Source organism: Vidua chalybeata, chromosome 14, assembly GCF_026979565.1.
Source record: "Vidua chalybeata isolate OUT-0048 chromosome 14, bVidCha1 merged haplotype, whole genome shotgun sequence".
NCBI classification, from domain to species: Eukaryota; Metazoa; Chordata; class Aves; order Passeriformes; family Viduidae; genus Vidua; species Vidua chalybeata.
In genome coordinates, this window is record NC_071543.1 from 12,190,048 (window position 1) to 12,214,067 (window position 24,020).

The window sequence follows — 24,020 nt, forward strand, 5'->3', positions numbered from 1 at the left end:
AACAAAACCACACATGCTGCATCCTCGTTATATTTGTGATTAGGTTTGTGCAAAGCATTTAACGGTCAATACAATAAATTTTTGCTTACATTGTTTGTGCTGTTTCATCATCTTCACTTTTCTCAGCTTCACAAACTTTGAGAAGTGGTGGAAAAATACTCCAGCTGGTTTCTTGCTTTTGCATTACTCTCAAGCTGCAACAGAAAAAGGCAGAAGCAAAAAAGCAAGCGAAGTCCACCTCAGCAATTTCTTAAGTCCCTAAAGGATTTGATTTTTTCCATTGAATAATACAAACTGGTGAAAAAAATTATAAGGACAAGAACCTTGCCTTCTCTGAACACTTTGAGAAAATATTCCTTCCACTTTTACACCACCACCTCATTAAACAGTAACAGGAACACAACTAAATTGCTTCCTCTGTGCTATGATAAAAAGTCATAGAAATATTTAGCAAGTTATACACAGTATGCTCAGGGAGAATATGTGGCTACATTTTTAATCTACAAAAAAAGAAACTTGCAAGGAATACAAGAAGGCCAGAAAACAGAGACCCTGAGGAGGCAGTCTGGGCTGGCAAAGACATTTGAAGGAGGACCTTAAGATGAAGGGTAAGAACAGCATGCACTGTAAGATCAGCAGCAAGTCCAACTGTTTAAAAAAAAAATCAGTATGAACAAAGGTGACACTGCTAAAAAAACCTTGGAAACAAAAAGCATGCAATTGAAGAAGCAAAACAAAATATAAATACTAACAAATTATTTAATATCAAAGAGCAGGAAGAGTTGCAGGAAGAAGGAAATGTGCTAAAGTTTACATCTCCTGTTGAAAATTTTAGGTGTTTAACAAAAACAAACTATTTGAAAACCTGCTTGTTAAGAGTGTTTACTGGAGGGAAAGCACTGGGTTTGTCCTGGTTGCCCTGCACTGGACCTTCAGTGTGAGAGATCTGCTTTGCTTGGACTCCAAACTTTTCTTTCTTAAATACATCCAGCACAAGGAGATGCTTTCCCATTCTATAATTGTCAAAGTACCCATTTCTCCTCCTTTAACCTGGTACCAGGAGGCAAAAGAGGCAAGACAGTACAAATGTACATGGCCACTTCCAAAGTCCAAGAATTCTGACTTGAATCACACCACACCCCCAGCAAGTGCCATAAATCACCAGAACAGTTTCAGTGGGATGGCTGTGGCTCTACTTACGGTATATCGCTCCATCTTGAGTGAAAACATGCAGTTTCCTGTGGGAAGCTTTGTTAACATACTTTTCTTGTGAAAAAACTGGACCAGTGGAAAGTTCCCAGCCAGCTCTGCACAAGGCTTCATGCAGGGAATCACTGGGGTGGTTCGCTGACACTCCACACCCAGAGCAGGGAGCACTCCCAGCCGGTGCCACCACAGCCCATGCCCTCACCCCTGCAGATGGCAGAGCTCCTGCTCATCTCCTCCCAGGTGCCCCAGCCCCTCTTCTGCTCCCTGTCAAATTCCTCCTTTTCACCCGCCCTCTTTTCATCTCCTACACACAAGTAAATTAATTCCCTTTCACTCAATAAGCCCTCATACAAATGTTAACCTCTGAAGCCTCCAAGGCACAACAACAGAGAAGCTGCTGCTTCAAACAAACTTTGCTTTTAAGGGACCTTTCCCTGCTGTGCTGCCAGCAGCACCAACCCCTCACCATGCTCTGAAGGACCAGGACCTAGCATCAAATTCACATCAGGCCAATAAAGATGAAGAGATTGTGTGTGGCACTGCAGCCCAGAAGCACCAGCTGCAACTGAACACAGGCTGCCACGCTGGGTCAGTGCAAATAAGGAGAGAAGCGTGTATTTAAATGTTTTTATTTCAACTGATGCTTTGCCACCATATTACATCACTTTGAATAGCTTGGAATAGCAATATGATCTCAAAATATAGCAAACAGCTTGCCAAAGCAAGAGAATATGAAATCCTATGGATACAGCATCTTCCTTCTTTGGCGACAATGCTTCCTTCCATTTATCTCTAAAAATAACCTTATATTCCAGCACATTTGCTGTTCACTTTATTGAACCCTGCTGTTTATACCATTTGCCTCTTCCCTGCACAAAACCTGTCCACAATGTAGTATGGTTTTGTATTGAACAGCATTTTAAATAAAAAAGTTATAGTTTTCATGCAAATTTCTGTAAAAATTATTTTCTAGGTGCACAGAACTGAACCAAGATGCATACAAAAATGCATTCACTTCCATTCTCAGGTGTAACCATGCCATCAGCAACATGATCATGTTACTGCAAGAGGTCCAAGGATGGTGGTATTATCATATGTAATATAACCTTAAAAAACAAACAAACAAACAAAAAAAAAACCCTTTTTATAAGCAGCAAGAGAAAAAACTGCCATGCTTTATTTGCAAAGTAATCAAAATAGTTAGATGTACAAAAAAGCACCATGTACAAAGAATACCAGAGGAAGTACATCTTCCTAATTACACATTTCTTATTTAGCATTGCGAGCTGGCCTGCAGGTCCCAACTTGTACTGTAGATTTATTTGCAAAATTAAGGATGTGGTCAAACCTAAAATATGCTTGGACTGTATGACAGAAATTAAAGTGGACTGCAGATAGAAATTAGATTTGTTTCCATTACAACTTATACCAACCACCTTATAGCCCTCAAGGGTATAAAACCACACGTCAAGTATCTGAGAAATAATGGAGTGAAAACAGCTCCAGAGCAATATTGCAAGATGCAGGTCTGCTATGAATGCATTTCTGTGAGCTCTTGATAAGTTAAACTTTCCTTTGGGAAAAGAGCACGTCTGTTGGTTATAACTCCTCCCCCTGAGAATTTTGATAAATTTGTCTTGCAAAGCAAAACAAAGTCCTTTGAACTTCAACAGTTCCAAGGCCAACAGCATTTCAACGTGGTCACAGCCGATCTGCTACTCATGCACCCAGGTGGCAGGTTGGGTTTTTGTTGCATTTTGGTTTTTTTTTCTTTACGTGGATCATCCCTTTTATACTCGCTTCATTCCTCTGCCCATCAAGCAGGCAAACACGGTCATGACCATCTTTGGCTTCACCTCCACAAGATCCTCTGGAAGAGCATAAACTCTGGCACCAATTCTTCTTGCCATGGACACAGCATACCTATTCACCACGGAAAGATAAGGTGGTCAGCACCAAAACTGCTACCAGTAAATGGCAAGTCAAATCCTGTCCCATGCAACACAATTTTACCTATTCTTTATTAAGATTCAAGATGTGGAACAGTTTAATCACACCACATCCTTTTGTTTTACAAGTTTTTCTCATTTTTTGCTGTTTTCCTTTTCCACAGTAAAGTGTTTTTAATGTGCAAATTGACCTTTGAATGTCAAGTCCACTTTACTGACAGTTAAGGAATCTTAATTAATATTTGTTAGGGCTAATAGCAATATAATGAAGGATTAATCATGTAACACTTCCTTTTCTGTTTGCTCCTTATGAATAACAAAGTGAGACTATCATCTACCAGAAATTTTGCTGTCATTCTGCCACTGCAGAACAGTCACAGAACACACATTACAAAGGCATGTTTTAATATGCATACTTTAAACTTGATAATCTGTGATGATTCAACAAGACATAAGACTTACAAGGGTTCAATTTCAAAACTATGAGCCACACACAAATGCCTGAACAAACAGGTGAGAAATAAGAGTATCACTGGTAAGAACTGCTGGAGCTGTTCTGCATTTCTCTCAGCAAGCCAGAGTTCAGCCAACTGCTCCCTCCAGCGTCACAGGCAAGGACAGCAACTCGATTTCACTAAGTGCTGCCTGTGTAAAAAGGCAGTACTGTGCTAAAAGAGACTGAAAACCACAGCAATAAACTGGTCAAAACACCTGCAGCTTGAGTCCAGAACATTCAATGTGCACCCTTTCAATGCAAAACAGCTTTTGAGAGAGCAAACTTACTTAGCATTATTTTGCTTGTCATCTTCCGACAGGTGACCAGTCTTTACTAGGTCATAGTTGATACAACCAGGCTGGATGGCATCGATTAAATCCACAACTGCCAAGCTTGTGCTGATAGTCTTGTCCTAGAGAATATAGGGACAGAGAAGATGAGTGTCCAATCCTTAAAGCATAATTCTCACCTCAATTCAGCTGCTCTGCAACATGCAACCAAAGAAGTTTCAAACGAGCCTTTTCAAAGCAGCAGAGTTAGTGACTATTCCCACGTGGACCAGAGGGAAAACCAAACTGCTGCTTCAGCTTTGGTGATAATACAATACTATTACTCCAATTTATTGCAAGTGCTCTGGAAATCCAAAGAAGTAACCATTGTGCAGACAGGCAGGCAGCAGCTCTGCCATGCTGACAGAGCCCAAGGCACAATGCTCACCTCCAAATGCACACCAGCTCCAGCCCCTTTGCTTGCCAGCATCTCACCCCAGATCCTGATCACCCCCCACATCACCACTATTCCCCACTATGGGCAGTCCTAAACATTCTCCTATCCTGTAGCTTGAAGCCACTCTGTTCCCAGCACAGTCTGAATCCTGTCCTGTTTAAACTCCTATCTAAGAAGCCCCAGCTGTTCCTCCAGCTGAGGAAAAAAAAAATTTGGGCACTGGTCTCCTTTTGTAAGCAAGAAGGGAACCTGCACCTTGAAGTTCTGGATGGAGGTGGACTTGCCAGCTTCTTTCAGGGTCTGGTTTACCCAGCTGACTATAATGTCATCGTTGGCTTTCTGACCATCACCCAGGTCCTCGAGGACATTCAGTGTGTACCTGAGAACCAGCAGAGAGAACAAGATTAGGCACAGAGCCACGACAAAGCCATGCAGCCAGGATGCAACATGAGCCATGGCAGCTTGGAAAGTCTTTACATAGTCTCAGCTCTGAGTTTGGGGTTTTTTTTAAAACTCCTTTAGCAAAAAGAAAGAACCATGTATCTTATCTGAAGTGTGATTTTTGTTAAAGCATTAGTCTTTCTAGCATTTCACGTCCTTTAATAGAAGCTCAAAAGATTGCCTGGGCTCAGGACACTTGTTAAACTGCTTTATCATTGAGCATTTGCTCCATAGGGGTAACACATAACCTAAAAGGTGTGCATTACCTCAGGAGTTGGCATTCAGACCTGTAATGACAAATTAGGATCTACCACACACCTTTTTTCCAGACATATATTTGCATAATTTACAATTCTTCAGAATTAGGTAACAGGAAGATCAATTTTATCTGTTATTAAGTTTCTTCTTTCCCCCATTCCAATGCAAAAGCGGTCTATAAACCAGCCCCAGGACATTTCCCCCTCAATTTCCAATTAAAAATCAAAACATAAAAGTTGCGTAATGTTACTGCTCAGAGTTTCTGCTTGTGGACCAGACTTGAGCAGGTGGCTTGTCACAGGTCCACCAACAGGCTGTCCATAGGTGTCTGCTCCAGCCTCTCACGTGCAGCTCTATCAGAGCTTTGTCCAGGTGTATCTCAGACACTCCCCAAAGGACAGAGGTTTTACAATCATTCTGGGTGACCTGTTCCAGTTACTGCAACACTCTCATGGAAGAAAATTCCCAAATTCTGTACTCCATTTGCAAGATTCACACGTTTGAGAGGGGTCCTACCTTCTCATCAACTGCCAGACCAAGGCCAGTGTCAGCGTTGGGTTTCCATCATTCAAATCTTGCCCTCCAATGCCAACCAGGGAGAATTTAGCTGGATGCTTTCCCAAATCTACAGCGTAGTTACAGTTTTCCAGCTACACAGGACAAGAGTTTAAGCAGAAAAATCACTCACAAACACACTCACTTGACTGGAAGCCTCTAACAGGAATTTTAGTGTCCATGGCTTCCTTTAAAGTCTTTTGACATGTTTACCTTTTTCATATTTGCTCCAAGTTTAGGGTAGGGAGGCTTGTTAACCTTATTCCAGTCAACAGGAACTTTGATCTTTTCATATAATTGTAGTATTACCAGTGCATCCTGGAGATCACTAAAGTGGAAAACACGGATTAAGTCTAATGTTTCGAGATTTGGGTGCACTCTGACTTTGTCACATCATGAATAACTACTATTCTTTACAGGTGTTTGCAATTTCAACAACAATAAAAAGAAAAAAAAAAAACAAAACAAAAAAAAAAAAAAAAAAAAAAAAAAAAAAAAAAAAAAAAACAAAAAAAACAAACCAGCTGGGTCTCCCTAGAGCCTAAAGCTTACCCATAGAGGTGATTTACGTGGGGGTTCACACCCAGGGAGTTCATCCAGTTGCGGAAGGTCCGTTCCTCGCGCGTCTCTCCTACGTGATGGAAAACAGGTTCATTGCAAATTCCGCAAGCTCAAAGCTGAGCAGGGATTTCCACCTTGCAAGGCAGGGAGCTTTGAGCAGCAGAGCTCACCAGGAGGTTTTAAGCAGAAAAGGAGTGTTTTTTTCTACTATAATTTTTTTCAAAGGAAGAGGGTGACCCTGCTATCTAATCTTGGATGTCATTTTGATTTCCTCAGGCTTCAGAAGAGCCTTTTGCATTTTGTGCAAGAAAAAGGAGCAGAAAGATCTTTCACATGGGTGTTAGCTAACTGCTGCCACAGCTCAGTCCCAGTTGTGCCAACAATTGGTGCTCCCATGAATATCTCACTGCATTTCTGAGGTTTTCTTGCCCATCACAGGAAATGGCAAAACCAAATTCCCCGGCATGGTGAGTGATGGGGTGCTGGCAGAGTGCCTACAGGTTCAGGCTCCACAACAGGGTCAGAGCAGCTGAACAAGCCGCCAAGTGCCCTTCTCATCTGCCCCAAATGAGTAAACAACCACTGCAGCACTGAAGCCTCAAATCATAGGTGTTACTTCAACGGAGATACCTGTGCAGGGCACAGCCTCCAGTGATACAACTGTTTACTTTAGATAGACCCCTCCTGCTTATTTTGTGACTGATAACGGCCATCACCTTCCAAAAGGGTCCAGTCGATGTCCTGGTTTTCAGGCTTGGTAAGTGCTGGGTACTTGTTGAACAGGTTGGCAACGAAGGCCAGGTTCAGTTTGGGGTTGCCACTGACCACGTCAGCCGGTGTGACGAACTGCCGGCAGCCGAGCCGATCTGCCTGCTGCAGCATGTACTCTGCCCTGCGCAAGTCATCCTTCTCCTGCCAGGGGTGCAATGCACAAGAGCTGTCATGGAACAGACTGAGCTACACTACAAAGCAGATGGGAAGCTCCTGACCACTATCTGGAGCAATGTCACAAGTCCACGATTGGCATCAGTCACTAAGTGAGTGAAGGGATGAGGCACATGCACCAACCCCTGCAGCTGTGCCATTCTCATGGCTTGTCTTGCTATTTTTCTTAGCACAGTGCTTTCCAAGCTCACATGCTGTCAAATTTTAATGCTTTTGGAACTTAGTGGTTCAAAAGAAGTCAAAATGCTCCCAAATGGAGCAAGCCCACAAAGTATTTCTCAGTCATCTCTGTTAATTGGAGGGCAGTGACCAGGCTGGCAGCAAGCACTCATTGAGCACGCACCTGAGGTGTGCACATGGCCACTGACACTGTACACGCTCTAGAAATTAAGATACCAGGTTACCCAGATGTCATGGGGCAATGATAGGGTACAGGGAGCTCATGATTCTACAGGATGAGGACACGACAGCCTGAATACTTACATTGAAACCTGACATGTTAATATCAATCTGAGGCTCTCCTTCTTTTTGACCTTTGGGTGCAATTTGATTGAGGAGGTGGAAATAGGCTCTGGAATCCTGCAATGAATGAAAAAGAAAATTCAGCCCTCCTGCACAGCAGTGAATACACCATAACAATTCATTTCAAGCTCATTTTTAACAAGTCACCGTGCATAATTGGCTTATGTACCTTTACTGAATTGCCAAAATCTGTAAGCTTAAAAGAGAGCACAATGGTAGAAATCCAGGCAGCAGGAAAGGAAACAAAGGGAAAATGTTAGAAATATTTAAGATGACAATTATGTGGTTTGACTGTTTGAAAGCTGCCTTTGCTACAAGCTCTGGTGTCACAGCCACCTCTGCAGTGGCTGGAGGAGGCAATGACCTCATGCTGCTCACACTCATGGCCCCCAGATGCCCCAAGGCAGCCCTAACCTCTAAACAAAGCAGCCATTCCTACTGCCACAGCAATGATGAAAATGGCTCAGTGAAGACAAATTCCAAGCAAAAAGCTGATTATAAGATGTCTGAATGTTTTCTTCTGTGCCTGCACATTAGCTAGAACGGCTTAGAGGAGAAAGGCCAGGGATGGTCACAAACCAGGAGGAGCCAAGAGCTGTAGTGATTATTTATCAACTACATGTCCTTTTAGTCCTCAGCACTAAGGAGGACCTCAGCATATCATGGCAACCTAAGGGATGCACCAGAGAAGCCAACAGCTATCAGCAAAACTAAGTAATTTTAAAGTTGGAAATACGAGCAACTAGGCACACAACAGGTCAGATCTATGATTGTCACACACCTTAACTGTTAATTTTTTCTTCCTATCTCAATCTTCTTTCTCCTACCTGAAACTGCTGGCCATGTGAATAAGCTCCAGAAAACTGCTGAGACCAGTGTCCACATGTCTCACACTGACCCAGAGTCACCACCCTCCATTTCTCACCAGGGCCCCCACTCACATGTGAAAAGCAGCTTTAGGAGTCCCCACTCCCATTCCTACTAAACCCAGTGTGAAGAATAAGAAGTCTTGTTTCCCTTCCTCTCTCCAGCCCATGACATTTTAGATGAAATGCCATCACCTGCCAAGAGTACGTGCAAGTCTCACTCTCCAGTGAAGCATCTTCCCCTGTTATCTCCATCAAAATATGGACTAAAGACATTTGAAAATATATAAGCAATACCAGTTTCACAGCTGATTAAAACACAACAGCAGCACTGGAGGAAACAGACAGTTCAACACTGAGCTCACCCTCATGGCAAGATAGAACAGCTCTGCAGGACTTCAAATATAACACTCAAACGCCCCTGTAAGACCACTCAGTGTGTTAGGGTCAAGAAAGGTCCTGCCTGAGGATGAAAGGTCTCATTTACACATGCAAACACATCCCTGTCCAGCTCCCAGTCTTTTGCCAGGCACTGCAAATCAGGAGAGCTTTGCTACCTTGATATCTGAGCTGAAGTTACTGATTTTGTGCCAGCCTGCATTTTCCAGGTGGAAGTTGGCCCATCTTAGGAGCAGCTCTTCTGGGGATAGTTTCATAAGGTCCTCCAGATTTTCACCATCACGAAGTAAGGCAGCCAGTGCTACAAGAAAAATTATTGTCAGGGAAGAGTCAAACCTGCATGCCAGAATTCAAGCTGCAGCAAGATTTCAAGGGAGTACAATACCAACTACTGGTTATGTCAAAACATTCTGGGTATTAGCAGAGTTTTCCTGAGTTGGTTGTTACACAGAGAGGAGTATAAATGATCTAGAAATATATGTGTTAAAAAGTATTTTCCCTTTTCTTGTGTAACAAAATTCTCTGGACTTTATGTGCAGTCTTTTAAGCTGATGGCAGGAAGCTAAATGCAAATGCACTTCTATCTCAATGAAAAATGCTTCCAAGCAGTTTCATAAGCACCATTAAAAAAACCCAAAGGAGCCAAGATAAGCACCCTTTCAGCTGGCCAGTGCTTCCTCTGACATGAATTTTCAATCTAAACCAAACAATGTCAACACTTCATGATGGGGAAGCTAAAATAAAAGACACTGAAGCCCCTCCATCCATCTGGATGCTCTGATAGCACAAGCAGGAATATCAGAGCTCTTCAGATGATTTGAAAAGTTAAATTTTAAATTTTTAAATTTAAATTTTAGAGGCTGTCATGCAGGACCAAGTGACTACAGGGAGAGATCTGCAGCATCAGTCTCTCACCACCAAGGTCAAAGTGAGAGCTCAAGCTGCTCCACTGACAGTAGCAAGGAGGATTTTGGAACCAAATAACTACCACAGAACTGAAGCCCCCCCTTTTAATTTTTTTTTTTTTTTTGAGGAAGCTATGCAGTTGTCTATAATCCTAAAAGGATCCAAGCAGCTTTTAGCACATCCCAACACCATCAGGAGCCTGCAGCTGGAGCAGCCTAGGGCATCCCCAAGCAGTGTGCTCATTCACTGCCAGGCTCAAGCCAAGCTGCATCTTGACTTACAGGCTGGTGTTCAGCCAGCTCTCCAAGGCTGAGACACACCAGCAGGATGGCACAGCCCACCTGCATGAACCTGCTGCACAGCCACAAACAGGCTGGAGAACATCCAGCTTGGCACATGCCCTGGTGATCCTTCTTCCAGCAGAGAGGAGGGAGGGAAGAGGCAGGGCTGGGGCTGACAGCACAAGCAATGCTGTGCTCATGCTTTAGAAGTAATCACTGAGGATTTCACTTACCTTCATTTCTGCTGAGCTCGATGTCAGCGAACAAGCCGATCTTGATGACCTGCCAGAGGAGCCCGAGGACCAGGTGGGGCTTCCCTTCCCTCAAGTCCTCCGCGCCAATATTGACAACATGGCAGCCGATGGCAGAGGCAGAATTCAAGGCCAGGTTCAGGTTCTCCTGCAAACAGCAGAGCCCAGTCAGACACAGAGCAAGGAGATGCTGCTTTCCCTTTCATCCAGCACCAGCAGAGTGGAGGTTCCCCCCTTGTCCTTGCTCCAACAGCAGCAGCTCAGAGGAAACACTCCCAGCCACCCTCCAGCTGAAGTTTTAAGGGAGCTGTGTGGCAGCAGGCTGCATCAATAAGAACTGAACTAGGCACCAGGGTTTAATTTCAGCCTCTGGTATTTAGTTTCAGCCTCTGAGTTAGTTGCATCTAGTGGCATCAACAAGAATAAGGTTAGAGAAGTGCTAATTTACACACATACACACACATAGAGGCATCCTCACAAAAACAACCTGCCCTACTATGAAATGATTCATAGCCAACACCAATAACCACATTGTTTAAAAAAGACAGTGCTGTACATAATCACCACAGCAATATCACGTGTGCACAACATTTCAGCCACTTTACCCATTTTGTCATTAATTCAGCATTTTTGAACCATGCCCACAGAACTGTCAATTATGCGTGGTACAAAACTGCATTTAATAATTAAACAGAAGCTATAAAATTTGCTCCTTTCCAGCATTCCACAATAATGCCTTGAGCCACCATGCTACCTTCATTAATTCTATATTAACATGAATTTCAGAAAATAAAATACAGAAATGCTTTATACCTGAATTATGAACGGTGTGAGTTTCTTCTTATTAATTGCTCTTTCATCAATTGTGTCAGGAACAGAAAGATTGATCATTTTGCTGTTAGGAGGAAAACCAGTGATATTTGAACAACACTTAGTATTTAATCCAAACAAAACTCAATGCACTGTAACAATATTCACCACAGCACATTTCCTCTAGCCTGCTTGTTTTTGTGTCATTTTTTTTCCATAAAAATCAAGATTGCATAAATCAGGAGTTAATATTTACATTATCAAGAATGTATTTGTAACTAATAGCTAAGCCTGAAACTTTAAACATGTTCCCAGCCACTACTGATCTCAGCTGCTGGAGCAAAAAGAGCACATGAATTATTCACAGTGCAGTCCCTGAACTAGTGAAGACTCATTGCTCTGCTGACATCCACTGCACATTCTAGTAAGACAACAAACTTCCTCCTATTGTAAAGGTTTACTACTGCTGGCACGAAAACCTGCCCCAGAAAAGAACAAACACTTGGAGAGCTCAGTGGGGAGCATGTGAGCACAATGAATTTTTAATCAACACAAAAAATGGCAAATTTAAACTTTATAGTATGAACTACTTCCTACTCAGTTCAGTCTTTGCCTAAAGCCATGAATTTCTTGAAACTTGGGAAATAAATAAACTAAAAATAAGCATCACGAGCTAAAGTTAAAAAATAAAAGCTATTAAAGAGAAGAGGTAACTCACTTAAACTTACTTTGTGTATTGATACAGAGATCCTGAAATTCCAGGTTGATCCAGTTCTCCACTATATTAATTCACTTACATGGAAACAAATGAACCTAACCCATAAAACCAACAAAAATCTCATACACAGAAGGTTGTTGGTATTTAGTAGCCCTGGATTCCTTCTGTTCTCAGCATGTAACAGAATAAGTCACCTAACCTACTTAGTACAGTTATTAAAAAGAACAAGAAGACTCACAGAAAATCCATTTTTGGGTTAATGCATAATAAGGTCACTAACATTCCCACAGAGAACACTGTCTGCCTAAACATCCAAGAGAATGGGCCATTTATCACACGTGCCCCTCCTCAAGCTGCCCAGCACCAGGCTGAGTCTGCACCAGGACAACTCCTGCTCCTACAAAGCACCTTTTGCCCCCTCAAACTCAGTCTCAAGCCCAAACAAAAGCACAGGGTGAAAATATCAGCTGGCACCAAAGCTAAGGTATCACACAATGGCAGCGAAAGCCTGAGAGACTGAGCCTCTTTTTATACATGCAAAACGTTATGCACACACACCAGTCACAAAATCAGTCTAGAATAAGATGAAAATACCCCAAATTACATTTTCAGAAAGTTATTTTGCTGACTTTTAACTTCTTTAATTCAGGAGCCATCATGACTTACCATAGCACAATCCCATCTCCCACTGCTTTGAACAGGTCATCTGTATTTGGGTTCATTGGAATAACGTGCCTACAGTCGGGATCATTTTCCAGGGCTTTGTTTATCCAGTTTACAAAGGCATATTTCTCTTCCTCTAAGATAACCAATCATAAATTTAATACAAGGTTTTCATAACAAAGATTTTCCCAAAAGCAGCAGAGTACAACAGCCATGGGGAAATAACAGCCCCACTATCATTACCACACATTATATTAGTCACACAAAGTTTAAAGAAAGAAGACTCTCATCACAATATTCCTGTTGTTTTTACTTAACAACTTTATCCTACTCAAGTGTGACACAAGGACTTCATCAGCAAGCACAGTTAACGAAGCAAATGAGAACACATTTAACTTATACACTGTTAAATTTGCAGCATATAAATTCTGTCCTGCTTTTCACCCTGACGTGAGATCACTCAGCTCTCGGAGAACTAGAGCACAGCATATGGCATGGTGGTAGAAATGGGCTGGTTTTGGCACAGGACCTCCAAAAACCCAAGAGAAAAATGAGAGCCAGAGTGGTACCTGAGTAGGAGTGCTGGGTCCCCTCGCTGGAGAGCTCTGAGGTGCCCCCGATGGCACAGATTCCTTCCTTCCTGTTAATGGCTCTTCGGAATGTTTTGGCAATATCGCTGCTTTTCACCTCTTGGAAAATCTACAATTTAAAGTGCTCCATTAGACAAGAAAAATTCACCTTCATAAACAAAAAGGACCACAGAAGGAGCTATTTCTTCTCAGCTTTAAAGCAAACTTCACAGTAAAAATCGGCAAATGTGAAGGGCCCAGCAAGGGTGTAGTGGTATTAAATCTGACATGGACAGTGGGCAGAGAGTCATCCCACTTTCTCAAACACACACTGCAAGTGCCTATTGAAACAGAAGCATTAGGCATGAAATACCTTGCATATATTTACCTTCACAAGTAGATTTCGAGAGACCACAAGAAAAAAACACAAAACCTTTGCAGTCTGAGCACAGGTAACACATGCAGCAGGTCCTGCAGGGCCAAACTTGAGAAAGCTGTGGTGCAATTTTAACCTTTCTGCATAAGCCAGATGCTCATGTGACTGTGACTTTAGTTCACACAAAAGACTTTGTCCACAACCCAAGAAACAATTCTCTTTAAGCATATAACAGTCAAATCTGTAATAAAGTGTAACAATGAGTGCTCTAAGTAAAGATTCCCCTTCCTCAACAGCAGGCTTTGCCTAACTGGTGAAACACCCTCTTGTTGAAGGGCAGAAGAGATGCTTTAGCACAGAAGACTGCACATGCCATTTGTACAGGTTGGATGCTACTGTTAGTGGCCCTGAGGCCCTACAGAACTGAGCAGCTATTAGTAAAAACACAGTCAGTGGCTGGAAAGCCTACTGTAACTCCTTCAAAACTAAACTAAATTTGTTTCAACCAAGCTGAAAACACAAATGAAATGTGTACAGGTTCACTAAACACTACCCAGAAAAAAGCAATGAAACAGCACTGTAAAGCAAGACAACAATGTGCTTCTGCTAAAAGGAGAGGACACCAGGCTGCAGAGGTGTCACTACAGGGCCAGGCTGCTGGTTGTCACACCTTACCTTCCCACCCCTTAAACACAGGGAAGGTGGCAAGTCAAGATGATGTTACAGTGCACTTAAATCATCTCCTGATGGCATGCAGAGGTTGATCAGGTAAAGCTGACTGAAGATCTGAGAGCCCAGAAGTTGGGGGATTTCTGGTTGTTTGGCTTTAACCACAAGGATTTTGTTTTAGATCTATTTATTTTAAAATTTCCTGGGTTTAACTACTATCTTCTTGAGAATGTGCTCTAATGCTGAGGAACCACTAAGTCACTTGGTCCCAATGTAAAGACAGTTCATGTCATTTCTACCATAATCTCCAGCAAAAATGCTCAGAGCAAGAGTACAGTTTGTAAAAATCATAGAGCTAAGCACTGCTGCTAATGTACACCTCAGCTGCCCTAAGACATTTTGTCTTTACTCAATCATTGGTACCTTTCAAATGCGACAGAAGAGATTTATTTTCTCCTTCCTAGTGCAAAGTTAAGAGTTATGGACCAGCTCAAACCAACAGCTGAAACATGCACCCAGCATGCAAGTGTTTACAAACTGCAAACTCCAACTTACTAGTTGACTCCGAACTCAAAAAGTTCAGAGGGTCTGAAAACAATTAAGGAACAGAAAGTGAGTATAAATTAAGAAATATCAAGAAACCTAATTTACATGAAAACAGCTCCCTCAATGTACTGCATATACTTTAATTACTCCTTCAGCATTCAATCATCAGAGCATCAAAAGGATGAAAAACATACATTGAAGGAATCTTGCACTTTTGTAAAAATTAATAAATGTTTAAATTCTGGCCTACTACTACTAAAAAAGGCAGATCCTCCAACTTGTTCCATCACCTTATTCCTGTTAATCCCTTTCAAGGCAAGAGATTTTAATTTTCTTAGATCAGCACCTAACACAAATCCAACTGTGTCTTGAAATGCCCTTCCAACTCTTTAGCAAATACTTGTAGTCCCATTAAACAGAGAAAGGAAATTATACTGATACACAGGGAAAACAAGCATTCATCTGTGTGCCTGGAAAAACTGAATAGCTTCCAGTAAATACTGTAAGCTTGGATCATTGCAAGTCTCTTTTTCCAGTTGTCATCTCATGTGGAAACAGTATTTTGGCCTCCAATGAAGCTATAATCTAGGAAAACCACATGGATTCTTTTTGGTTGGTTGGTTGGTTGGTTTTTGTTCAAAAATATTTCAGTATTTCTCCTCTGTCCAAATCTAAAGACTGTCAATAACAGCACAAAAGACTGATCATATGCAGATACCTGTACAGTGAACTGATTTTTACATGGCTATAAAGATCAGTTTGTCAAAAGAAAATTAGGATTGGGGTAAGTGGCTGAGAAGTCAGCCACTCTTCTACAGTCATCCTTAGCTTTGTGTTAAAGGGGCCCCCCAGGCTGCTGGCAATTCAGAAATATCACTTACATAGACGAACTCTTCAAAACTAATCTTTCCATCTTTATTCTTGTCCCCATCGATCATGAGCTTCTGGATGATCTCTCTCACTTTGTACCCAGGGAGAGGCAGGCTGGCCTCCTTGAACAGCTCGTGCAACTCGTAGTCACAGATGAACCCGTTCCTGTTGAGGTCTGAGGAAGAGAAGAGGCAGAAGGTTTTAGAAATGTGCCTGTACCTGACAGAACTGACCCCCAACAGAGGGGCAAAACGTGATCCCCCATGTCCAAGAGCTATGGAGAGCTATGGAGAGCACACTGGGGACCTGCTGAATCCACGCAGGGCATGGGCACACAGCAGGATGGCCACACCAAAAATATCGAGGAGTACATTGTTCAAAGGACACCCATAGGAACCAAAGGCACACAGTAAATACACACAGCACATCCTCAGAGAGTGCACAGCACAAGTCATGGGAACCCTCCAGCTCTGGGCAACAGCAGCTTTGAAGCAGGACTAACCACGATGACTCTGGGCACATGTGACAAGTCTGGTGTTAAAGTTTCACAACAGAACATCTGTATTTTCATATACAATCTCCACAGTGTCTCTTTTTAGGTCTAAATACCACAGCCCTTGCATGTTAAAAATACATGGTCATGAAACACAGCACCTCTTATTTTCTGAACTAAAAACACCAAGACAGCTCTGCAGTTGCATTTTTATCATGTTGTCAATGATACTCTCCATTTAACACTGACAGCAAATTGCAGATATTTTATTGCTGCCCAAGAATGCTCTGCAAGGACATTTTCTTTCACAGTCTATCACCAAGCCACAGCAGCACCATGTGTTTAGTGAGATAGTGTCACCTACTAGACTGAGGAAGAATCTAGTGTGACACTGGAGCTTTGCACATAACAGATCCCAACCTCTTTGGGCACATACCACATCTACTGACCACACATGGCAAATCCAGCATCCCCAGACCTCCTTCAGGCAAGTGAGGTTTTCCAGCCACTATGGACAGGCAGGGGTTGGGTGCCTCCTTCCCCAGGCTAACCAGGATGAGCAGAGTGTTGCTCACAGCAGAGCTGGCACCCAGATTGCAGCAGAGTTGGGTCCACAAGCAGACAGAGCATTTGAAGTTGTTGTACAGCCCAGAGTCACACCTCAAGACGTAAGTATGACCCTCCAGCCCCATCTTTGGAGAGGCAGTGATTCAGGGCATGTTGTGCTGTTACTGGCTCAGTAAGAGGATGCTAAAATCCCTTTGCTGTAAGCAAGTGCTACAGACAGCCCAGGGAAGTTAATTTAGTGCCCGAAGAGCTGCACCAGCCCCAGAATTTGGTTTTCTTCAAGAGGGCATCTCACCACAGCCACTGGGGTCAGTATTTATGCTTGAAGGGAGATACTTTCAAGAATAAAGAAAACAATCAGGATAGCTCTAAGGTCCACAGTTATTTTTTTTAACCAAATTGTGGAGATCAATTTACTTTTAATGAGGATCCTGTGGTTATTAGGTTTTGTTTCACAGCAGTGTTCCAGCAAGCAGCAGGTAGCATGTTTGCACCACCACTCCAACTGTCCTCATTTTCTATATCCATATGGGAATATGGGATTTTAAAATTGTTTTTATCAGTTAGCAAGAAAGTGAACCTATTCAGTGGCAAATATCCGAAGTAACCAGAGCAAATCTGTACTCCCTCCTACATCCCAGTCTCTGTGTCTCAGACATCAATTCCAGTGGATTAATAAATGCATTCAACTACTTCATGAAAAGCCAGTGTTTACAATAGTGCTGAGGAAATAAAGTAGTTTGGGGCAATGATTAATGATAACAATAGGCTGCTCTATGGCCCTCAATTTTAGAATTTTATTCTGAAATAATACAAGCGTACAAAGGCAAGATTCATTAACAGTCCAGCTTGAGATGTCATGAGTAAGCTATTTCCCCTCTAGATAAATCACAGCTTCTTCTATTACAGTATCTATTACTGAATCTAACTTCACAATATGCATCTTTTCCTCTCCTTACAGCCAGTGAGGAAAATAAGTCAAGAAGGGATTTCCTAATCTCCAGGGCTTATGAACCTGAAACAGAACTTTGCTTTCACCCTCAGCCTGAAGCCAACTCCCTTGCTTTTGCCTGTGCCTGACTGAACCAACCAAAATCCCTCAGCATGCTGCCAAATTAAGCAGGTAAACCCAAAACCATCTGTTCATCACTTCTTCCAATCAATCCACCATCTAAGTTTTACAGCTACCCAAATGTTAGAGTCGATGTAAGCAACAGGCAAAGGACAGAGAAAAATAAGACTTCAAAATATAAATTGTATCCTTGATGAGATCCAATTTTGATTCAGATTTGGTAAAGGTTTTTCTCTTGATGTGTCTAGGTTAAGCATTCAGAAGTGTTTCTGATTCAGGCTTGCATGTGCTCTGTTTGAGCCTATTCAGATGCAGAAGGGATAAAACCTTATATGGTATTTAATGAGGCAGAAGCCTCTTAGGTGAGACATCAGGAAACTCAGCTCCAAAGTCTGCAACTCCAATAAGGGACACATGGATAAAAAGATGCTGAAACCTGTTTGGAGGTTGGCTCTAAATATGAAGCCCAGCAAGGCAGGTATGAGGAATTTACTCCAAGCTGGGTCAACATCTGCCCAGTTTGGTTTCATTCACTCCTGCAATCAGCATCTTCCCAGTCTTCCGGTTGTGCATAGTTCAAATAAGATTTACCTTTACTCACTAGAGGGAAAATAAAAAGAGAGAGCTCTGCCACATGAAGAGCCACTGCAATGCACATTCACAAGGGAGCTCACATAGGTCAGGAGCATGGCACAAAGATTTTACCCATCAGGAAAGGCTGCACTGGACTCAGACAAAGGGCACAAAATCAAGTGTGAAGGACAACCTTTACTCACTCATAACCTTTGATCCTCACTCAGGACCTAAGCTCTTGCAACCCTTAACAATATCCCAAACACCCACTTGTACAAGCTACTCTTCCATAGTATTCTGGGAAAAAAATTAATCACTGATTTACTTCACAGAGTAAAAGGGCATCTATGTGCCAGACACTTGGGAGTGAGAATTACAAGCAAATCAGGTCTGTTAGTTTAACTAACACACCAAGTAAGACCACACACCAAGTTACTGGTTTTGCACTGAAGATGATCTCATTTCAAGTTTTAGCTTCTTGGCCACAGAAGGGCAGATTTGAGTGTCAAAACTGCTGGTTTTACCATAAAGTGGTGCTGGCCTGTGGTTCTGGCTTGGTAGCAGAGTCAAGTACTAATTGACTCTGAGATGGAAAATGGACCTGTTCTTAACATGTCAACAAGCCTGACATGATGAACAGACCTGAGACCCCTATTCCACAGGGCAGCTGCTTCCCTTCCTACTGTCTCTGTTCCCCTTCTGGCATCAAATGTACAAAGAAGCAGCACGTAAAAAAAAAATAAAACAAAAAAAACTCCACCTCTGCAGTATCAGCCAGTTCCAAAACTATTTCCAGCATCACTGCAGGCCCACTGTATGGTGCCTTGCTGGATGTCCTGCAACAGGCCCTGACTTCACACAGAACTCTCTAACAAAACCTGAGATGGTATTCAGCAGCTGAAGAGGCTGTCAAAATAGAAGCTATCCCAAATGAAATCGTTCGGCGGCCTGCCCAGGATTACTAATGGAAGAAAGCAAAATTGCTCTAACAGACAAGCTACAGCCTGGATTCATTATAGTCTGACTGATGGAAAGGAAACTACAGCACATCTGAAGTTTCCTATTTCTACTGAAAGATGCATGCACGCCAGCGTGCTAAACCTGGGAAAGGTCACGGCAGCAAGGCCCGGCACCGGCCTCTGCCATATGCAGGTGGCGCAGCAAAGCCACAACGAATCCCAAAAGCTGCTTCAAGCTCTGGCTCAGCTTCCTCCTGAGAATAAGTACTTAAAATAGCTTAAATAACAGGATGCAAGAGGGGAAAGTAACCCACACGTTTCCTTTTAAGGACATATGCTCAGCAGGACACACCAGGATCACAGATCCCTGTTTGCCCTAAGCGAATGTTTCGGAGCATTGTTTTACCACCTTGCAGAGCTGAACAAAGTGTTCAGCCGAGATATGATTTTTCAGTACTTCATGTTTCCAGAAAAGATGCTTATCTCTGCTTATCTTAGAAGGAGGGAGAATGAAGACAAATAAAGAGAGCAAGTTTGTGGATTTTTTTCTGCCACGCCTCCCCTCTGAAGTGCCCCTGTTCGGACAAGTACACACACAGAGGCACCTTTCCACAGAACAAATTCAGAGATCCCATGAGATCTGGAGCAACCTGCTCTTCTCCCCCACTAACCTGTGGGCCATTCAAAGCCTAGACAGTTCCAATGTCCCACTAATTACTGTTTTCAAACATTACAAAGTTTTTTTCCCCCCACTGCTCTTTACCACTTGGATCAGTTCCAAGACAAATAACTGCCTATAGGATGGAGGGAGCTGCTTGTCTGTGCTATAGCTGGCTTTAGTGATAACCTTCCACAGTGGTTTCTCACCTGTGGACTGTTTTAATAAGCAGTAGGATGTCTGTGGGACTCATGCCTTTTGCTGGCTGTCAGAGAACAGCACATCAGTTGCTTGGGAGAGAGGAAATACCCTCAAGTGGCATGGAAGGCAAGTGGTGACAGAGCACATAGTAACACACCTCACTGCCTTCCAGCATCCCCAGATGTCTCAATCCAGTCCAGCTGCAGACAGAAAAGCTGGTCAAACACACACCTTTAAAGCCCCATCAACCTACCCATCTAGAGCAGCAACTTGCCCCATGCTGGAGTTAAAGCAGGTCTCCAGGAAGCCCAACCAGCTGTGCATTGGAGCAGGGCACACCTTGGTGAGCAGAAATCATCCTGTGAAACGTTTCCTCCTCCCCAAATCTCCTTCATGACATCCTAGAAGCCAACCAGCTGAGTTTTGCTATAACCATGGCTCTCAGCTGTATTCCAAATCTTCCAGATAGCTGGGAGATAAAAAAGAGGCTTAATTTTACATAGCAGTCTTAGTCCAGCTTCTGTTCACATTCACTGAAGATGCTATTAGAAGTTCACAGTGAAAGGCAATAGTCACCCAGCCAGTGACCAGTTCTATATCCCAGGGCAAACATGGCTCCTTTAGGCAAGAATAAAGGGAATGAGAGCATTAAAGACACTCCTGACAGGTGTGTCCCACATGATTGCAGGCTCTACCATGCCTAAAGCACACAAAACAAGGCAGCTGAAAAGAACTAGCAGATCCTATCTCATTTGTGGGTATGTCTAGGATAATTAGCACATTTCTCATTAATAGTTAAGTTCTGACACCACCTTTATAATTTAAAACCAAACAGGGGCCCACCTCCTGAGCAGGGTGAGCTGGTTTCCTACAACAAACCAGGATTCGACTGGCATTTCCCTGTGTTTCCAACCTAATCTTGATCATTTCCCCCACACTAATGACAAAAAGCCACCACATTCCAGAGAGGTTAATAATTTTAAATGTATCCAAGGACAGAACAGGCTGCCTACATCCCAGCTTTATTGAGATCTGCACTAAGAGGCACATTAGACACAGAAACACTATGCTTCCTCCCAAGGAACATCTCCCTCTGTGGCAGGTCACTTCTACCAGCTGCCAAAGTCTAAAGAGCAAGAGAGGAGAGGGAACTCCTTAAAATGCAACTTCCTTCAAGTTCCAACAGGGGATACTGCTCTATGAGAATCAGTTGCCTCTGAAATTCACATTTCTCTCTGGAGACTGGAAATTCTGAGCAAGTGAAAGTTTTCACAGCCACCCTGCCCTAGAGGGTGGTACCACCCAAAACAGATAAGAGGCAACTATGATTTTATATATATAACCAGTGCTCAAGTGATGCCCATGGTCCAGTTAGGAAAACAAAACGCTGGTTCTCACCACTTGTGCAACTCGATCCTGGCCAGTGCCAGTCCCGGGTGTGGTTCCCCAGCTGCACACACTGACCTCAGTCCCCCACGGCTGCGCTCCAGCGCCCATCCCACCCCTCCCTGCTGGTTCTCTGATCCTTCAGTAAGCCATATCAAGAAACTAAACCAACAGAAAACCATTTTTTCCATTATGTCAGTTTTTTGCCCATTTCAGCTTCCTGAAGCAGCCTGCCAGAGGCTTCTGCGATGCCAGCACAGGGGGAAAGCTGGCAGGCAGGCGGAGCAGCCCCTGGAGGAGGCTGTGCAGCCCCTGGAGCACGGCGGGCTGAGGGAGGTGAGCAGAGATGGAGCCACCAGAGGGCATTGGAGGTGTGCTCAGCACAAGGCAATGATCATCACCACAAGCTGCTCCATGAGGGCAGGTAAACAAATTTGGTTTTGCTTACAAGCCCCAAAATGCGCCCGCACAAGCCAGAAATGCAGCACCTACACTGACATTGCACAGAGCTCAGCCAATCTGCCAAACCAACGCCACCAGAACCAAGCCCTGAAGTGCTGCCAAGGCCAAAGCAATGCAAAACCTGTTTGGATATTTCTTCTGCCATCAGGAAGCAGCAAAACCCACCCTGGAGCAAGAGTGCAAGGCTGTCTGCCAGTGCTCCCTGATAGCCAGACTGCCCGCGTCCCTGCCTCTGTGCCCCTTGGCCAAAGTGACAAGTCAGAAGCAACAAAGCTGCCAAGGGACTCCCTGGCACAGAGACAATCACAAGAGCAGCAGAATGCCCACATCCTGCTGGCACTGCTGCTTGTCACAGAGGTGGGATAAATCCAATTCAAATGTGCAGCAGACAGGAGCAAGGTGCCCTCCTTGGTGTGACTTACCAACTTTAGCAAAAGCCTCCTTGAGTTCCTCCAGCTCATCTTTGGAGATTTGCATGGTGTTGGCCATCTCATGAATTTAGGGAGTACCTAAAGAGAGAAAAAGAACACTGTATGAAACCAGGCTGCATTCAACAACACACAATTTCCAACAGCAGCATAGCAACAATCAGCACCAGTGTCACCAGAATTCCTGGAACCACGTTTATCTTTCCACTAAGAAAACAGATGTGTCAAACTCAGAGATGGGAAATACACTCTTTAACAAGTCAAAAAGCCCATTAGCCTTGTTAATATTTAGCTCTGTATATTATTTTATGACTCTGCTGTTACTATGCAGGTACCTGCTGTCAGTGTACTCTGTAGGTCAGAACTCACATCTCCAGAGATTTTCCACAACTTGGAACAAAATCAGAATCCAGTGTTAAAATATTAATAGAGAGCACACAGCTACCAAACCCAAATTAAAGACTCTGAACAGTATATGGAGCAGGTGTTTTGGCACAAAGTAGTATACCTGGTACTGTTTGCAAAAAGAAAATAGCTTGTTCTTCTGCAAGAAAGCTGTTTGAATCAACACCTGCTTGTTTCCCCAAAGTCAGACTCCCAAAAAGTAAAAGGAGCAGGCTGTTTACATGGCCACTGTTACCCTGAATGGCAGAAGCACCATGAGCAAGCACAGAAGAGCAGGCATGAGAAACACCCGAGTTCACAGAAACTCCACTTGGATCAGATCTGCTTGGTGTTTAAGAAACAGAGAGGATGAAGCACAGAGTTCCTCCACCCATCTGCCATCATCCTCCTTTCCAAGTGCTGATGAGGTGCCACCCAGCCAGCCTGGACAGGAGGTATCACCACAGGGATGGGAGAAGGTCAGACACCTACGCACATCCCCATCCCAGACATTCGTGACAGGGCATGGATGCCCTGGTGGCACTCTGGCTGACACGACCATGAGAGAGCAGTGATTGATGCAACAAGGAACAGAAACACAGACACTGATAAGCACATGCTAACACCCCTGCTAGCTCTAGCTCAGGGTCTGTAATGGGGATTTTTAGGCAGGCTTGGTGCGACTTCAAATGAGATTTGCATCCTGGGATTTTCCAGCTCCCACATTGTTCACTACAATCCTGAAGCTGAGAAATAAAAGGTTCCTCCTCTGCCTATGGGAACAGACAGCTGCCTCCTCCTTTGTAAGCAAAAGGATGAGGGGTGGATTGAGGTTTACAGACTGTCAGAAGGCAGGATCCTGAACAGGCTGGCTCTGGCTCAAGGCTCAAGCGACAAGAGGCTCAGTTTAACAAATGCCTGTGCTCTGATTAGCAACCCTCTTTTGTCTGAGACTCCCAGCTGCCTTCACAAGCACTCCTTAACTTAAGAACACAAGTTTGCCTGTAGCTGTAAATATTCATTTTCTGTAACACTTCACTCAGTCTGGAAAGAATGAAGTAGTTGGAGATGAGAGCGATGGGCAGGTGTGGCAGCCTGGGAAAGCAGCTCAGACAGGTGCTCACAGCAGAGAAAGCCAACAAGAGTTGCATCACTGCAGAGACATGAAGGGAAGCACTTCAGACCCCACCTCCCAGCATTAGCAGGCACAACAAGATGTTGAACAGTCAGTAAAAGCCACCAACAGCAAGA

The 24,020-nt window shown here is 43.4% G+C and overlaps 1 protein-coding gene across 3 annotated transcripts in view; it reads right to left on the bottom strand.

Annotated features, from left to right (window-relative positions):
- Positions 1 to 1,822: 1,822 nt before the first annotated feature.
- PLS3 (plastin 3) overlaps positions 1,823 to 24,020 on the bottom strand; it is a 50,032-nt gene continuing 27,834 nt past the window's right edge. For all 3 annotated transcript variants that reach the window (XM_053955935.1, XM_053955937.1, XM_053955936.1), the window contains exons 2-16: positions 22,380 to 22,466; positions 15,598 to 15,761; positions 13,126 to 13,255; positions 12,560 to 12,692; positions 11,179 to 11,260; positions 10,348 to 10,513; positions 9,086 to 9,228; positions 7,624 to 7,719; positions 6,912 to 7,107; positions 6,187 to 6,265; positions 5,848 to 5,962; positions 5,596 to 5,729; positions 4,636 to 4,759; positions 3,942 to 4,066; positions 1,823 to 3,132 (exon numbers count right to left, since the gene is read on the bottom strand). In XM_053955935.1, the coding sequence (XP_053811910.1) occupies positions 3,000 to 3,132; positions 3,942 to 4,066; positions 4,636 to 4,759; positions 5,596 to 5,729; positions 5,848 to 5,962; positions 6,187 to 6,265; positions 6,912 to 7,107; positions 7,624 to 7,719; positions 9,086 to 9,228; positions 10,348 to 10,513; positions 11,179 to 11,260; positions 12,560 to 12,692; positions 13,126 to 13,255; positions 15,598 to 15,761; positions 22,380 to 22,446 (1,887 nt within the window). In that variant the 5' untranslated portion in view covers positions 22,447 to 22,466 and the 3' untranslated portion in view covers positions 1,823 to 2,999. The remainder of the gene's footprint in view (positions 3,133 to 3,941; positions 4,067 to 4,635; positions 4,760 to 5,595; positions 5,730 to 5,847; positions 5,963 to 6,186; positions 6,266 to 6,911; positions 7,108 to 7,623; positions 7,720 to 9,085; positions 9,229 to 10,347; positions 10,514 to 11,178; positions 11,261 to 12,559; positions 12,693 to 13,125; positions 13,256 to 15,597; positions 15,762 to 22,379; positions 22,467 to 24,020) is intronic.